The sequence below is a fragment of the Scomber scombrus genome, chromosome 12 (assembly GCF_963691925.1).
Source record: "Scomber scombrus chromosome 12, fScoSco1.1, whole genome shotgun sequence".
Taxonomy (NCBI): domain Eukaryota; kingdom Metazoa; phylum Chordata; class Actinopteri; order Scombriformes; family Scombridae; genus Scomber; species Scomber scombrus.
The window spans coordinates 4,903,565-4,922,831 of NC_084981.1; the positions used below are offsets into that span (position 1 = coordinate 4,903,565).

Here is a 19,267-nt window from a genome sequence, read left to right on the forward strand (position 1 = left end):
ATTTAGATCACTCATTTAGTGTAGAACAGAACAAGGCACTTAACTCCAGAAGCACATTAGAAGAATCTGACAAAGCATCAACTGGTGCCGATGTGTTCCCATCTGATGGTACAAGGCTATGAGAGAAAACTGCTCCATACTGTCTACAAGGTTGGAAGGAGACTGGACAGGATTTATAAAAATACACTTTGTGGCAACAATGAGACGTCTTACCAATGGGGGACGATATTTGACAAAACGGCTCAGCTACCCACGAGCTGCTGTAGATATGAAACATAAACATGAAGAGGTCAAGGCGAAGTTTTGCGTTGGACCTTTCAAACTAAAAAACGACAAAATTCATTGTAAACAATACGCAATGCCTCTGCATCCCGGCTTCTTCGGTTCCCTCAGAGCGTGGTGTGTTTTCAGCTGCTGGACTGACTGTCACAAGGCTGCGTTCACTGACCCCTGAGCATGCTGACATGCTAATCTTCCAGTAGGCTGGAGTTACTTTACTTTGTTAGGAGTGGACAGTCAGCACTGCAGCCTTTAAATGAGTCACTCTTGTTGTTTTATGAGACTCTAGTTAAATAAGCATAATTGTGAAGTAACACTATCTCTCTCACTCACTCTCCCTCTTTCTCTCTCAGCTGGGTGAATTCTGGATTTGTTTAACGTTATATTTTGGCAAAAACTGTCAGTCCTGAGTAGTATTATGTTTTTTGATTAAGTTGTTGGATTATAGTTGTGTTTAAGAGCGCCGTAGCGATAGCTGCTTAACTAGTGCCGCGTATCTTTTTTGTTTCAGTCAAACAGAACTTTAACTGCCTTGTCTAAGAGGATTGTTGTTGGACTATAAGTTATTGGAATGACGATTTAACTGAGGAAAACACACACTGTATATTATATTTTCATGGCATTTTTAAGATGAAAAAAAAAAGATCAAGCGATAATTGATCGTTAATTTTCCAGATGATCGATAAAGGTAATCTCTTCAAATGCCCATCCCTAGCTGCGACCTTTAGTAAACTGCTGTACTCCCACCTATGTAGCTAAGGGGAAGAATACTGAAATATAGACACACCAATACAGTCACTCCTTGGCTGCCCTAAAGAGAAAGATGAGTTGGCATCAAATTCAAACCCATGGATTAATCCTTCACTTAATGTGTTGAGGGAGGTAGTAAAGAGATTTCAGATTCAAATAGAGATCGAGTTACTCAGTTGGCCAGCATATGGCCCAGATTTCATACGAGCATCCCAAGACTCTGGATACAGGCAATATTCTCAACATGGAAATACAGACATAGAATTGTTATGAACTGGGAGTTGGATAGCTTTTAGAATATATACAGATATATGAGTTAGACAGGATGAATTTCTATAGATACTTAAAGCTTCGTAGCTATTTTTGGAAAGAGATAAAAGGATCCAAAAGAAACGTCAATGCTTACCAAATATTTATTGATGTGATGTGATATTGATGTGGACTGATGCCTGGGAAGCCCAATTCTCCTCTACAGACTCTTTACCCTGAAGAGACTTTTGCTGGAAAAACATGAGTCATTTCTTCATCACCCCTAAGCAGGAATCCAAACAAATGGGGACTGCAGTGCCATGTTGGAGGGAGTGTGGGACAACAATGGTTGACCACATGCATATATTCTGGTCCCCTTATCAAGCCATTTTGGGAGGAGGTGTCTGAAATAATTTACAAAACACTTGGTTTTAATGGCTGCATGTAATTCCCCACCCTGCACCTTGGACTCCAAAGGATTTGAATCCAAGTCATTAATACCTCCTTAAAGTCCTTGTGGCAGCCAGCAAGAGAACGATTACAAAATGCTGACCTCAGAAACACTGCCTCCCAGTGGACGCTATTATAAATACTGCAAATCAGCAGCTCGTAAGGAATGATTTTTGCAGATACCCTACTCTACTAGTAACATATGATATACGATCTCTTTTGATTTGATATGTGTCTCTTTTGAGTAAAAAAAAAGGCATAAAAAACAAAATTTCAAAAAGACACTCCTATGTGTCATTTTGGAGTGCATGAACCTATTTTGTCGTTGTATTTGGAGGACTTGGGTGGGAGGTAGATCTGTTAAAAAAAAGAAAAAAACAGCTTGATTGAGATGTTCAAACCTAGTCTTAAGACACCTGCAATTTTGCCAACTGCTGAATCTCTGCAGAAAGTGGGCATGATTGTTGGATTCTCTGTTACATAAAGTTATCCCCATCGATCGATTCTACCATTAGAAAGGAGGTTTCAGATGCTGCACTTGGTTTAAAACACATTGATCATGGTGTAAATGTTTTAGATGGTGGTGGTGTTATTGCTGACAACTTGGCAATGCTCTTTTTTCTCAACACCATTATTGGCTTGGCTTTTAACAGCCACACACAGATTACAGATGTGCACATCATAGACAGTAGCTGGCTCCCTTTTTTCTAATACATACTGTACGATAATTGGATTTGACAACATAAAGGATCACAATAAATACTGTAGCAGAGTCATTAACATACCTGGCAAGCTCTAAATTCAAATGGCTGTCACATGAAACACTTGAAAATTCATGAAACGTATTATATACAAGCCATGTCCCCTCAGTTAGCTGATATATTATCACATTATTTGTCATTAAATGTACTCAGTGTATAAATACAGAAACAATGTCTACAGTACATAAAATACATTGTAATGCAATCCAATACAACAGTCCTGTTATAAATTATACCTAAACTTTCTATGTAAGACAGTTATATACAGCAACACCTCCACAAGCTACTGTTTGAAAATTTCCCATGGAGCTGAATCAACAACTTGCATCACAGCATACAGGGGCTTCTATTTTTATAGTCACTCACAGTAAGATATAGTAAATGGAAAGCAACGTCTACAATATTGGATGGATATTTAGGTAACAGCAGACATTTGCAACTAAAAAGTGTTCCAGACTTTGGGAGGAAGCACACAAGGCAATCAAGAAAACCTAGAAGTACCTTCTGCAGCCAGTCTCTCAAAGTCACAATTAATCCTGCAACCGACAGACTTTATCTAATGGCTCCAAGTGCCATTTCTTGTGGAATCTGTCTGTCAAGTTGACACAAAGAAAAATTTGAAACCCACTTCACTTATCACAATCAAGCAGTCACAGTGTGGGCGAGCTTGTCCATGCAAATTTGAAAGTTGAAAGCTCAGTTTGAAAGTCAATGATGGCAAATTTGTCTCTGTAATTAAAGAAATGACTGTGTTATTATTGTGACATAAGTGTCTTCTTATTATAGGAAACCCTGTTGTTTCTCTGTAAATAAGCTTCAGCCATCAATGTAGTGTCTAAGACCCAGTTGTCATTATAACTATGTGACTAAAATACACTAACTAAATGAGCAACTTTCTATGTTATTTTATTGAAATACCATTACCTCAGTAGAGATTAAACACTCCCTGAGCTGCCAGAGATTTTCATCTGAAAGACTTGAGGCTGCCCGGTTACACTGACATTAAACCCGATAGCAAGACAGACCTGTCAAAAATCTGTCCATCTTGTAAGGAAAGTTACAATGTATTACAACTTGAGTTTTCCTTTTGTGGCTGCAGGCATCATTTTGAACATGGTCCTCACCAAAGTAATGGCTGAGATCTCCGAGTCCTGCAACATTACTAAAAATAGGTCTAATAGGACGAGATATATAAACTGAATCACCCATGTTGTAAAAGGGCAAACTACTTTATTAAGATGTAAAAGTGTGCATATATCCGTGATATTGCTAATAATCCCTCATTACATGCACACAACTAAGTCAAGTACTGTAGGTAATAGACGAGTGAAGAAACCCTGATGGATATTTACAATTAATAATTTGGGCAGAAATTTTAACTGTTACCTTTTTTTCTCTTCTGAATAAAATAACTAAACTATTGGTTTATATACAACCTGTCTAGTTGGCTAGTTGCAAAACTAAAAAAAGGTGTAATCAACTGTTTTCCTAAAACGTTTTCTTGTCTTAAAGCTATTGATTACCTAAATCCTGCTAGCCGTGCATGAAAGTATACTTTTTTGTGGTTTGTACATTAAAAAATTAACTTTTTCTCATTTAATTTTAGTTTTTTAGTATGAACACTCCCCCTCCAAAAGTCTCTCCACCCACAGTTTTAGGACTGCTTGAGTTATTTTGTAACTTGTGGCAGTGCTGTACTGCTGTATAGTCAGTAGAGGATGCTAATCGACAGACAGAAATAAATGAACATGGCAAGATTCTAATTTTTCAATTAATTTTTTAAATTGTTTTAATTAAACACAATAAATACAGTCAGAGTTGCAGCTGATACATGTGGTCAATAGGCCTGTCACAATAATAATGTTCTTTAAATGACAATAATATTGTTTATCACGATTATTTCTGAGACAATATATCGTCCAACAAAAGTAGTTGTCAAATGCAAGGATGTTAATTATCAGTATCTTAACTGAGCTTCTTTTTATACAACATTCACATTTTAAATCTAGCCTATGTCTGTTGTTTTCCTTTTTATTTAAGAGAATGTCAGGAGTCAGCCCGACCCCTTTAACATCTAATGGAATATTACACTCTTGACTTTTATAGTGCTGATGCCATCAAATGTCAAGCAGCACCGATGAATTTCATCGCAGAGCAGAATGTATCAGGTCGCCCACCAATCTGTAGAAGTGCTGGACAGAAACTTATTTCTATGCTAATGGTGTTGACAAATGTGTTGTGAACTGGTTGCCATTTTTGAGCGGATTTGAATTGTCCCCCCGAATTGAATTGTACTGTGAATTATCATATAATTACATTTTCAGCCGTGATTTATGTGCACATCGGGGCCGGTGTGCTCCAGTTAATTGCTCGTGGCATTTCTGCAGCTGGTGTGACTACGAACGCTGCAGGATGTTTCTCTCCCAGTAAACATCAATCTTTTTCCTTGCCCCCCCCCTCCCCACCTTTTCTGCTCTTGCTTTCATTTTTCATTCATTTGTTCTTACTTTTCTTTCGTTCTCTCTTTCTGTCCTCCTTGCTTTCATTCTTTTATTCTTTGCTTTTTTTTCTTACCCGTTCTGCCTGGTGATGCTTTCACTAGCTCCTTTATACTTTCCATCTTCCGCCATCTATCGCGGCTGTATTTGAAGGGGATGACAGTGAGGTACCCTCAGGGTTATATAGTAGCTCTGCCTCTTTCATAGCAGGAAGACACACACACACACACACACACACACACACACACACACACACACACACACACACACACACACACACACACACACACACACACACACACTCACACACTCTCTGTCATTGTGTCAGGCTGTTTTTTTGTCTATTCCAGCAAAATACATTGACACATTCCCTGTCCATCTCTTTTTTTCTATAGGCTTCAGTGTATCATCTTGCCAATACAATACAATACAATATATACTGGTGTGTGTGTGTGTGTGTGTGTGTGTGTGTGTGTGTGTGTGTGTGTGTGTGTGTGTGTGTGTGTGTGTGTGTGTGTGTGTGTGTGTGTGTGTGTGTGTGTGTGTGTGTGTGTGTGTGTGTGTGTGTGTGTGTGTGTCACAACAGATATGGGTCTTTAAATCAGATTTCTATATCAAAAATATTTGCTGCATCTGCATTCATATCAGCATAGAAATAAATCCTATACATGTGTACTTGTGTGCATTGGTTGTTAGTCCTTCAGTTTGTCTCGATAGTGGTGCACTGTCACCTCTGTAGACCTTGCTCTCCTTCCTCTAGCAGCGCTTTACCACGAGCAGCCGAGGCCTCAGCCGTCCAATTCGCTGTGTTTCACATCGCTGTGTGTCACCTCACTGTGAGTCCCTGGCTGCCCCTCAATCACACAGGCTGCTGACATTTGACATGATGTTACGTAATAGCCAGGCCTTCGGGGTCAAATAAACAGCATCTCCAAATCTAACCCTACACCAGTGACAGGCAGCTGACTCAAGTCTGTGTCAAAGGTAATACCGCTGGAAAATACATCATCAGGGCTGACTGTACTCGGATCAGCTTGATTACTGGTACATGATGATTTCAATAGCCACAATATAGAAAGCCGGCCAGGGCTACGGTACACACTGAGAGAGTGAACATTTAATGGGCTGGATTTATTGAAAAATAACTTTGCTTTAGTTTTTTTTTTACTGTGTGACAAACTGCTCAGGTAATGCTGAGCAGATTGGAGTTTTAAGCTGTACAAACAATTCTCTGCCATGCCCTGGGGACAGAAATAGAAAAAAACTGGCTGGTAAAAACCCCTTAACAGCTCCTTCAGAACACAAGGAACAGGTACAAGTTAGCAAACTGGCAAACATTAATGGCAAATGAACTTGATATATGTACTGTATACTGCAAATTCAAACTACTAATCAGTGTTTTAATTTTAATCAGGGTAAGGTGGTTTCAGTGTAATCAGGGTTTAAACATTAAGTGTGTCACATATACAAATTGTACTACACTAAGTGAGCACTTTATTAGGAATAACTGTGCAATCTAATACAAGAGCTCTGCCATCAATTCTACTTTTAAGTTTTTCCAGTATTTTTGGCATCATCAGAAAGTTGATAATTCTAATATATGTTTATTATTGAGTTTGTGGTTGTTGGGGATGTACTGGAGTGTACTTTATATATTTTTTTATTAAAAAGTGCTCCTAATATTTTGCCCCACTCATGTAGGTTAATGGATTAAACAAAATATTAGGAACACTTTAAATAAAACTGAATTGACAATGTAGGTATTGCTAATTTTTCGCCTAACTCTGCAGGTCCCCTCAGCTCTACGGAGCTTTCTTGTCTATTTTGGACAATTTTTTCCTTAATAGCTTTATTTCCAGTCAGAGCAGGAAGCTTTTGTTAATAAAAAAGCTCTGACAAACCCACCAAATACACCTGCCCAGAACCAAACGGTAGAAACCCCTACTTAGTTACTAGCTAGCTTTGTTTGTCTGCCAAACAAAAATAGCAACTAGCTAGTGAACACAGTTATACATATAAAAGCAAAAGACGCTGATATTTTTCAGAGGGTTTGGTGGAGACCAACATAGAGCTCAAAGTAGAGTGAATTTGGACTCATATTGGTTAGTTGGACTGAAACATGTCTCCAAATGAATGTTAATGTTGCCCCAGGTAACTGACATGCAACTGCTAGCTAACATTTGGCATAACCGCCATGCTGTTGTGACATGTAAGTGCAAGTGGCCAAAAATGAATAAATGAATGCATTTTTAAAAAATATAAGAGACAATAACTTCTTTTTCATTAATCCATAAACATGACTTTATTGATATATGTGGATTAGCCAGCTTGCAAATAACCAGCTAGAGTGAATGGTTTATACTTGCAAATGTAGCCTATAATAATAGCTAAAACACAAATGGAGGATTACTACATTTAAGTATTTCAGCAAGTACCCAAAAAGTGCATTTTCATTATATCAGCTAGTCTCTGTTATTCCCCCTTAACTTTTACCAGGCTTCTTTCTAACACTGTTTTCTGCCTGTTTCAGTCTCCATGAGAATTCTGCCACTGACAAATCTTTTGTTTTTGGCAAAGCTTTTTGTTTTTGTAAATTATCATTTAATTTAGAAAATGATTCCTTGGCAGTGACAATTAACTTCACGCTGAGGTAATTCTTTAGAGAGCTACTTTTCAGCGCCTTGTGCTTTACATACGAAGTGGTTGGAACATATTGTACTACTACCTGCAGCAGGATTGCTTTTGTACAAAAAGTTACAATTATGTATACTTAAGTACATTATATCATATTTTATCCACTTTTGGCCAAACTGTCCTTGCAGATGTCTATCATTTACATACATACACACACTCAGACCTACTTCCCATGAATAAAACAGCATTCATAATGTGGAGCAAGGTGATTGACAGGGCAGCGTGACAGCTGATTGACAGGTGTGACAGCATGACAGGAGGAGGAGATGGGAGAAGATTTTACAAAGATTATTGCATCAGGTAGGATGTCATGACTTGACATTGGAATGAGATGATGAGTACAAACTTTGACAGTTGGCCTTAATAGAGCAGTATGATTTTTCTTATACCATGGTATAAAATTGCAGTAGTGTATAGAGTTGATGACCGATACCAATTACTCAAATATGAAATCTTACTTTCAACTCACTCAACCCAGGTCAAATAAAAAGAATTCATTATCATAACACTTTTCTTTTTTCCAATCCTACTCAGACATAAATTGAAAAGATAATCCAATATTTCCATTTACGGACAGCAATCCTCTTGAGGTTCGACTTCCTGTTTTTAATATCCTACATGAAATGAAAATGTTAGTTACTAATATTATCTAAAGCAATTCCGATCAAAATGATCTCATTTAAAAATTGCATTTTGCTTGATGAGTCATCTTCACTGCCACAGTGCTCATTGTGTGTGAGCATATGGACGAACATTCAATCAAGGTTGATAAAGCATGACAATTTAATATTGCAATACAGCCTATTAAACCGTTTGCCATCCTCACATCAGTCTCTTGAAGTGATTTATCTTTGGTAAGCCCATTACTTGGTTTTCACTCAAATCACAGAGCGTGAGATTGATTAAGCCTCTAACAGTAATTTTGTTTGAGGACATTGTAATACCAGATAACTCTTAAAAAGCCAAATATTAGAATGCTAAAAAGTACAATTGGTTCTTACCAACAAATCCCACCCATCCACCTCCATTTCCAAGCAGCTACCCGATCCAAGAAGACGAAGAAGAACGGGGCATTACTCTTCATTGTCATTTTGTAGCACTTGTATTGAAATGAAACTCGACCTGTATACTGGGAGCTGTGGGCAGCCATGGTGGGTGCCTGGAGAAGCAACATGGGGTTTGGGCTCTTGCTCAAGGTCACTTTGACACATGGCTTGAGAGAGCCGGGGAATCAAACCGACAACCCTGCGGCTGATAGACAACCCGCACTACCTCCCGAGCCACAGCGGCCCCGAAACAATCAAAGGTGCTTTCATCCTGTGAAATTATGAGCTTGTTTGCCTGCAATTAGTTTGGTGTGAACCAACTCTATTAGTGTGGCTCAGTGATTTCTCTTCTCTTTCCCCCCGACAGATCTCTTGATCCGTGTTGCGTGCATAATTAACCGTCAATGATCAGCTTCTCGGCTGAAGTGGAGAACATCAGTAAACCGGGAGGAAGTTCCCGCACATACCTATTTCAAGGACCTGTAAATGAATCCACAGGAGACGACAGACCCCTGATCGATCCAGGTCCGTTCAGGTGAACCCCGTCTGAGAATCAACTGTTTTTAAGTATGACCTTGTACAATCAAATAAGGTGATAATGACACATGGGGAATTGGTAATTATATAATATCATCATCAGGTATTCTTATGAAAGGATCAGACTAGACAATGTTTTTGTCTTTTGAGAGAGAGACACAGTGGACAACAAGTTAGACCCGAAAGCACCAACAACATTATTTTGCTATTCTTTTGCTTTGTCATGTTCGTAGTTGTTCTCTTTTGGTAAACGTCATAGAGCACATTGTAGAAATTGTCAAAGTAGATGAGAGAAGGCGTAAACATTCTGTCATAGTAGTCTTTTTACTGGGATGCTTTGACATGTCCCAAATGCTTCTTGAGTCTTCCATTGTGGCGCACTACAATGGTTACAGTCGATATAAATAAAATCGTTGCACCCATTGTTTTTGTACTAGACATTGTGTTACTTTCTGTAGTCCCAGCGTTGTAGGTTTCTTCCCTGTCTTGCTATGTGGAAAGTTTTATACATGTATATACTATATACATAGATCTACAGTTTCTAGTTTGAAAAATTCCAGCTTCATTTAAAGGATTTATATTTAGGGCTGCAACTACATACATACTACATTTATTATTGAATAATTTGCCAAATGTTTTCTCACTTCATTGATTCATAATTTGCATATCATACGTTCTTTTAGCCCAAGGTCTTCATGCTCATTTTCTCTGAACAACAGTTTTTTTAAAACCCAAAGATACTCTGTTTTATACTATTATGTAAGGCTGAGAAAACAAGGATCACATTTGTTACCCCACAATTTTTATCTTAAAAAATGATATAAATGGTTAATCAAAGTATTGAAATTGTTACAGATGAAGTTTTCTGCCACACAGTTACACAGCTAATTGCCTCAGCTTTATTCATATTAATGTTATGAGGTCTCTGGATGTCCATGTAGCTTATTGTGGTTTAGGATTCATGCCACATTACCACAAGTTCCTAATATAATATGCCTCAGTTACCTTAAGTACAGTATGTTGCATGTCACCTCTCCCTCTCCTCGTGTTTCCTGTCCTGTATCTATACTGCAATATATACAATAAAGCAAAAAATGCCACAAAAAACCCTACAATATGTATTTGAATGTATGCAGGACACATTTAGTTAAGATGTTTCGTTGTCCTTTTGGTTATAGTTTTTACAGTGTAGCATAACCTAAACTTAATGTGAAAAGATGAAAGTGAAATGCATGTATACAATTAATGTATTTCTCAAATTAAATTATTCCTCTTTTTGTTTTATCAGTGTGTGGACCCTTGGAACCCCACTCAAGGACGCCTGGAGGTATTTGGGTCCCTTGAGTCCTCATATCAAGTCCTCCTATTTTTTATACAATAATTTATTCTTAACAAACACAGCATGAGATTTAGTAACACAAGCTTCTCTCCCTCTCTCTCTCTCTCTTGCTGTGTGTGTGTGTGTCTCCATGCCTCTCTATCAGCTGGTTTTATCCTCAGCGGACACTGATGCGCACAACATAACAAGGCCTTTTTCCCTTTCCCCTCCTCTCTCCTTCCCTCCCTCCCTCCCTCTTTCTCCTATCCTTCTCTCTCTCTCCCTTTCCTCTCATGCACTCTCTCTCTCTCTCTCTCTCTCTCTCTCTCTCTCTCTCTCTCTCTCTCTCTCTCTCCCCAGGTCCTCTCCTCTATCCCGTCTCTCCTCCTCTGCTCTGCACCTGCTCCTCCCCTCCTGCCTTATTATCCTCAGACTCAGAGCAGCGCTCCGTCCTCGCCAAGTGATGCTCCTCGGCGGCGCACATCGGTGGGTTATCACCGGCCGCTGCAGGGAGGACTTCTCCGGCTTGTTTTTCTCCTCTGGAAACACACACTGACGGACCTCTGGATATGGGAATTTAACGGGGCAGGTGAGAGTGAGCTGGAGGAGGATAGGACGGCGAAGAAGCGCTCAAGTCCCATCCGAGAGAAGAGGAGGAGGAGGAGGAGGAAGAGGGGGACTCCGGGGAAACAGTCCCGTCGGGACGGGGGGGGACCACAGCGGATGCTTTTGTGCTTTACATAGTTTGAAATGGACTCATCGTACTGGTTTTTGTTGTTTGGTCATGAAAAATAAAGAAGAGGATTAGAAAGCAGGGCTTTCAGGAGTTGCGATCGGCGCTTTTCCGTTTGAGATGGAGTGAAAGAGAGGGCGCACGGTAACTTCAGCCTCGCCATGAAATCAGTGTTTTTCAGCCGCTTCTTCATCCTGCTGCCCTGGGTCCTTATTGTCATCATCATGATCGATATCGACAGTAAAAGGACGATCCGGGTTCCGGCCGTCGGTCGGACCAACAGGGCGCAGCGGGCGGCCCGTACCGGCGCACCGGGGGTAGGTGGCACCCAGAACCAGTCCGCCCTGCCGGTTATCTACGCCATCACTCCCACTTACACCCGTCCGGTGCAGAAAGCCGAGCTGACCCGGCTTGCCCACGCCTTCCGTCAGGTGCCCCGGCTCCACTGGATCGTAGTGGAGGACTCCACTGTGCGCACGGAGCTGGTGGCGCGCTTCCTGGCCCGGTGCGGCGTGCCATACACGCACCTGCATGTGTTCACACCCCGCAGGTTCAAGCGCGCCGGGATGCCACGCGCCACCGAACAGAGGAATGCGGCTCTCGCGTGGCTCCGGCAGCACCGGAGCAAACGGGACGCAGGGGTGGTTTTCTTCGCGGATGACGACAACACGTACAGCCTGGAGCTGTTTGAAGAGGTAACACACACTGCTGTCCTGCTCGGTCATCACTCACCACTGCATCAATATGTGCGCTTCACCTTTAACTTACAGTCATCTTAAACTAATAATAGTCAAGTCAAGATTTATTTGTAAAGCACATTTAAAAACAACCTCAGTTGACCAAAGTACAGCTGTACAGTTATTAAAATATAATATAATCATGCACAAATATAATAATAAATAAAAACAATAAAAGGAATAATAAGAACTCAATTTAAAACAAAAACTAAATTAGAATAAAAGAGAAAGTAAAAAGAGAAAGTAAAAAGCCAAGGTTACTCACCTTAGCAATATATAATTAATATTACTAATAATAATAAGTGTAATAATAAGCCATGAGGTTTATTAAGAAACTTAGTAAAAGCTAAATCTACGCTTCAAGTTAAAGTCCTGTAATGAGAATTTTACTTACACAGCCTACTTTCAGCAAAATGGAGCAACACTAACTTCAGAAAGACGAAATACATATACATATATTTTACAAATGAAAAGTTAAAAAAGTGATAAAACAGTCAGTTTTGCTGCAACAATCTTACATGGTCTGCTATGATCAATAGCTGATGGTTAGATATAGTGCTGCAGATATTACTGAGTCACTTCACTGATTGTAGGATTTTTGGCTACTTGTGCCACTGATAATCCACATTTTAAAACAATCATCATTCTCTCATAGTGGTCACTTGTGTTCACAGTGGCTGCCTTTCAGCAAAAGTAACATAGGCTCTATTTAAAGCCTCAGACATAAAAAACACTCGTTATACAGAATGGCCGCTATCAAAGTCATATAATTATACAGCCTTATGATTAACATTAATGCATTAACATGCCAACAGCATTGTAATAATGTAACTGTTATGCTGATGTGCATGAAGCTAAATTTAACTGCTCCACATACTGCTGGGATGTTTCATCTATCATATAATCATATTTGTTTATTATATGTTTTGTATGTAAATTATTAATTTGTAAAGTAGTTGTAGTAGACAATGGAAAACACTCAAATTAAGTACCTGAAATGAAGGTGATGTCACCACTGGTTGTGTTGGTACCTTGATGAATGTCAGAAACATCCCTCCACTGTAAATAGACAGACCTTACATCGGATTTTGTCCCTCAGATTTATGTATTGATGTTATAACAAGTGATATTCAGTCACCTTTATTCACAGCATCAACACTATGAGGGTAAAGGGTCTATTTCCCGCTTTTCTTGCTGTGCTTTGAGCCGCACAGGAGACATCATTTGCAGGCATTCCCCAAATGGGATAATCTCAAAGGAACCGAAACATAGAAATTCAAAGATTTTTCATGTTGATGAGATCCCACTGGAACCCTGCAGGAGGCTCCAGACCCTGGTTTTTATTAAGCCAATGTATTTTAGTAAAACTGGTAAAACTGTATGGATGTTTGGTGTTAAAGGAGTAAATCTATGTGTGCGAGAGAAAGAGAGAGAGAGAGAGACAGACAGAGAATGACAGAAACAGAGTGGGAGCTGAGTGAAGGCTAAAATGAAGAGAGGAGTGTGTGTGAGGGAGAGTAGTGACAGAGATGGATGTGGAGATGATGGTGCTCAGGGTGTTTTGGTGAACTAAGGTTGCCAGTTTCAAATCTTCATCTCAGTAGCACCACTGTCCAATTTCCTACTGATCCACTGTCCAGTTTAGGATTGATAATCAGGATTCTGTGAGTGTGACTGTGTATGTGAGTTTATACAAGGGTAGGGATGACATGGCTTGATAAAGATGTGTGTCTCTTTTAGATTAAAACAAATGATATATTTTTATTTTCTTATTCTCAACCATGTCCAATTTGATCCTTTTCATGCCCTGAAATTCTTACCTCCATAAAAAGTATTTGAAGACACATTTAGACCAGTACGAGACACACTGATGAGAAGAACTGATAAAAACATATCGACTGGTTGTAGTCTGCGAATCTGCGAGTTGAACAACAGACTGGATGACAAGCCAGTAACAACCTTGAGCATTGGAAAGCTGATACATCCGTGTAATGTAAGTCGAGTCTTCGTCTGAGAGTGTGCATTGGGGTGGGGGTGGGGGGTGGGGTAAACGCCTGCTACCATTTATGTTAAAACCACATTGTCGTCTTCCAGGTAATGAAGAAAGACAAGTCGATAGCAACAAAGGGAGAAGCAACAAAGCAATCCTCTCCCTCTAAATAAAAGCACAAAAACACAGTGAATGAATGCTTCTCTGATTGCTGATTGCTCACTCTGATTACGGCCATTGAAAGATGGAAATCTGAAATTGCTATCATTTTCGAGAAAAAAATAAAAAAGTTAATTCATTTCTTTTTACATAAATAAGCTGGGAACTTTGCACCGAAGAATGCAGTGAAAACTAGAAGAATATTGATTGTTGAAGTGTTTGATTTACATGTAGTATTAAAAAAAACAATTTAGGGTTAGGGTTAGGAGTCCATTGAGAAAATAATTTGCTCTCCTCTATCTGAGTATTTTACTGCCTCTTTATAAAAATGAAAATTACATGTTTTCACTGCAGCATGTTAATTTTGAGAAGGCCTTTTCCTTTTGTCTACTAATGCGTCTTCCACCTGCATCTAAAATGTGTTCTGAAAACAGCAGGGTAAAGCGAGGGCGCATTTAGATTAAGTGTGATTGATGCACTCTGTTTGAGCTCTGCTGCTTTCCTTCCTTTTACTTGTTTGGATAAAAGAGAACAAAGCCCGCTGACTGAAAATGTGACTGTTAGACCAGAGAAGACTGTTGCTGTTCATCAGTAGAGAGAGAGAGAGAGTGAGAGAGGGTAAGTTGTGGAAAAAAGTAGTCAGTGTAAGGAAATTAACAGCAACATGAACTGAGCACAAACTGCTGGTCTTGGTTGGTTTTAATGAGAAAAGTCCATCATGCTTATCTAGAGCTGCAGTAGCACCCAAATCTGGGTAGAAACAGAGAAACAGAGGTCACATTCTGCTTTTTGTGGTTTTCTGTTGTGTTTCTGTTCTGTTGTATGCTGTTTTGATGTTAGATATCAATATTAAACATGGTCAAAGTTCCAATCAGAAGAGAGTGGGCTCATTTAGAGGGGGGCTTAAAGAGACAGGAGCTAAAACAGTCTGTTTCTGACAGAAGCTGAACTGAGGATCTGCATAAAGGGTCAATATGAGTATAAAAAGGAGTTTTTTGAACTGTAAATCATGCAAAGATATTCCAGTAGAGCTCCAGATTTACAGTATAATATAGACCTGGAAATGTGCAAAATTCCCTTTAATGTAGTTGAATTTTTATATCATAACTCCCTTTTATTTGGTTTGTTAAAACAAAGTAAGATGAAACTTTGCATTCTCAGAGAAGCTTTTCTCTTATATCCGCCTGATCAATTATATCCCATTTAAATGTTATTGGATTTTGATAGTATAGACTGTGGAGTATGTTATGGGTGCCTGTTATTTTGACCAGCAAAAGAGAACTTTACAGCCTAGCATGTAAAAACTAACTTTAGTAGACTATCTTAAAATAATGGCAGATAGATTCCAATATCTTTACTTTCTTAGGATTATGCTGCATCAAACAAAACAAATGCAGGTGTAATTAAAATGTTTTTTCAGGCTAAAGAAATCCAGCTTTATCCAGAACCTCATCCTGTCTTTCGATGGCGTTTCCCTCCATTTCAACCCTTGAATGCAACACTTGGGTAAAAATACCCATCATTGTCATGCCAGTGTGCTGTAGTCGACTCCACTCTGACGCAGACTCTAGATTCCTTGCCTGTGGCTCAGTGTAAAGAGCATCTGTTCGATTTGTTGATAGCACACTGTCTTCTCACTGTCCTCCTGCCTATTTCATTACCTAGCTCCTCTGTGCAGGTAATGGCCTGTCATAGAGAGATAATAGGCTGTCATACGGCAGTAATAACCTGCAGAAACTGTCTGCAGGCTTTAGACTGATGGCAGTTACTGTGCTTATAGTGGGTGGCAGCTCCTTAATAGAAACCTTCACATCATTCTGGGAGGAAAAAATACTGAAGTGGAATTCAAGCAGCTAAAATATTATTTTAGTAATATTTCTACAGTAATTCATTGTGGATTTTTCACACTGTACTAGCAATGCTTTTGTAGGAACAGAATAGGTTTTTTCACTAAAAGGTTACGTTTAGATTTTCTCAGCCAATCTTAATACAATACTGTTCATTGAAACAATACCTTCATATAGCCTGACTACATAAATGTCACAGTCATGCCATACTTTATATCTCTTAATTAAGTGCAACAGAGGTAAAAACTGTATCACCATATGTTGGTAGCATAATACCTAAACACTGTAGTTAATGTAAAAGAATGATAGAAAACAGAATTAAATATGTGAAAATATGCTTCAGCAGCATTCCACAGCTGGTATAGACAGCTGTACTGATTACAATACAAAGTGGTTTTGTAAGATACTTTATGTGTGAGATGGAGTGAAAAATGTGACTAAAACTGTGTGTAGAATAGCCTTTATGTTTCAAATTGAAGCCATTTGTTCTATGTTCCATGAAAAAGAAAAAAAGTAAACATTATTTAAACTGAGTATTATTCACCACACACATACACATACACACGATACATTCATTGTGTCCTTGAGGTCTAACAAAGATGTTGAATTCATTTCTTTCCTCATAACACATTTAAAAAGTATTTTAAATCCTGCATTGTTGATTTTTGTTGCGTGTGCACAATACAGACAAAACATGGACCCACTCATAGAAATTCTGCTTTATACAGCAACTCCACAGGGTACATGTAAGTTAGCCAAATCAAGCATATCTTCCTCCTGGCAGCTGTGTGTTAGTTTATTTCCGATGGTGTGTGCTGGCATCAAAACCTACTACCAGCAAGTATCCACCACCACATCACAGCTCAGAGGGTAAAACGCTGTTATTGGACAGACAAAGATGGATTTTAGTACTAAAAAATGTAACATTGGAAAATACTAAATGATCTAGATAACTCAAATAGAGAAATACATGTTGTTATTGTAGAAACACTGCTTCTTAAACTCCCAGATTATGCACTGACGCAACAGAATAGAGATAATTGTAACATGTACAACCTCATTTTTTTCATTATAGTTGTGTAACTGATAATTTATGTTCTATATGTTTATAATGAACACAGGTAAGAATTATGACTCATAGCCATGTTGATTTAACCACCTAAAAGAACCAATTTCACTAATATTCTATTAATTTATCTAATATCTTCTAATATCTACTGGAGAGTAAAGACAAGTCATTTCTGACCTGCAGATGTCCAATTAACAAATGAGCAACCCCAGCTGGGACAGAATCAGCCTCATTCTTGACTCCGGGTTGTTGATTACATGATGTAGCTGCCTGAGCTGTTTAGCTTCAAGAGCGGGATACAAGCTATCACAGAGCGATGATCAAAATGTGTTACAAGCCCCCCCCCCTTTCACCCCCCTATGAAAAAAACATCGGTACGTAGCAAATGTTTAACAAGCCTCCCCACGTTCCTCTTTCAGCAGAGAAGTCAGGTGGAAAGGCATTTTGCATCAAGACGAGACTTTAAGAGGCGCGCGCTCCGTTTCCGCACGTTAGTCAGGTCTGGCACGGTTTATTATTCACGCGACATGTTCCGGCTGAGTCACCTCCCAGCAGTCAATAAGGTGTCAGGAAATGCAAGACTGCTCATTTAATGCCCTCCACGCAATTACGCCTTGATTGCCCCCCTTAACACACACTGCTTCCTGTTGGTTTTTTAAAGTGATTTTGCATTTCTGCCCTCAGGAGTCAGAGTGCTGGCATCATGGGAGCATCCCACGCTTTAGGCTAAACTAACATAGTGTTTAAGCAGTTTGAATTATACAGGTTTTGTGTACTGATTTTAAATTTTATTTTATTTTAAGAAATGCTAAAAGGTTATGGGTACTTATTATTTCTTCCAGAAATGTATTCTCTTGAGGACAGACAAGCCTGCTAAACAGCATTTAAACCATCATTGGACAGTGTACCCAGAATAATGGGATTGTTAGAAGTTCGCTAAGCCACAGTGAGTGAGGCTTCAGTGATGGCTTTTGGGTTATTTTAGTATAATATCTCCCAAAGCACAGTGGGAGGATTTATGTGGTAAAAGGCGAACAAGGGAGAACAACAATGCCAGATTCATGCCTGCTTTGTCCATCTTTCCTAATGTGTTATAATATTGGTGAGTCAAGTGTTATATACAGGCTAAAAAAAGAAGTTTAAAGTGGTAAGAAAGACCAGCAGTCAGATTATCCAATGGATTTTAAACAAATCTCCATAAGGCAAACGGTCAAATTATTACCCAAACTACCCCTCACTGTCCATCCCAACTTTGACCCGTACTGTTCTTAGTGTAGTTGAACTTTCTTTTTACACAATGAGGAGACTATCACAGTTTGGGTGGACACTTAAAATAGTCTTACCACTTATCAAAAGTCTCTGTAGTAATGTCACTGTATTCCCAGGTCTCAGCTTTCACTTTGACGAGTGCCAGTTATCATAACCATGGACACCAATTAGGTGGTTGTCGGGAAGCTTTGGCTCCCATGGGAAATTATATTTTGAGGTGACCATATCAAATGAATGGTAACATTCAAGAAGAAGAAGCTAAATAAAAAGGAAAGAATATAGTGTCAAACTTAACTTGTGTCCATCAGTAAATGTCTTACAGTTTTCTACCTCTTCACCCAGTGATATAAACAGTGTCATTTTGCATCACTGAACCAGCTGTCTTGACCAAACTGGCTCTAGGGGAATGTGTGTTAAACAAGCGCACAATAACTGTACAGTAGCTGAAAAGACAATGAACAGTTACAGTGGGTGACACCGGCAGTGGATCCTAGTCACCTATGGTGAGTCATCCCAAAAATGAAGCTCTGTGCTTGGTCGATATTGTCATCACTAGTGATTAGTTTCAAATGTACTGATGCGAGCATGTGTGTGTGGCAAGGCTGTGCAGTACAGTTTGTTTGGCGAAACCCACTAGATCTGGATTTTTTGTGTGTTGGTTATTTGCTTCAGTATTGATTTTCCTTTGTTGGCAGTGGTTTGGTTATTATTTCTTATGTGGTGATTCGCTGGTTGTTTTGATGATCTTTGTCTCAGTATGTAGGCTTTGTATATAGATGAATCTGTTTCAAGCAACCATGGGAAAACCAAACAATACCTTTAAAAGAACTCATGAAATGCCTCTTTGTTGATGTATAAATGATGAATCTATCAAAGATTAC

At 39.1% G+C, this 19,267-nt stretch overlaps 1 protein-coding gene across 1 annotated transcript in view; it reads left to right on the forward strand.

The window, feature by feature from the left end:
* Positions 1 to 11,476: 11,476 nt before the first annotated feature.
* b3gat2 (beta-1,3-glucuronyltransferase 2 (glucuronosyltransferase S)) overlaps positions 11,477 to 19,267 on the forward strand; it is a 51,990-nt gene continuing 44,199 nt past the window's right edge. The window contains exon 1 of the mRNA XM_062430591.1: positions 11,477 to 12,010. Within this exon, the coding sequence (XP_062286575.1) occupies positions 11,477 to 12,010 (534 nt within the window). The remainder of the gene's footprint in view (positions 12,011 to 19,267) is intronic.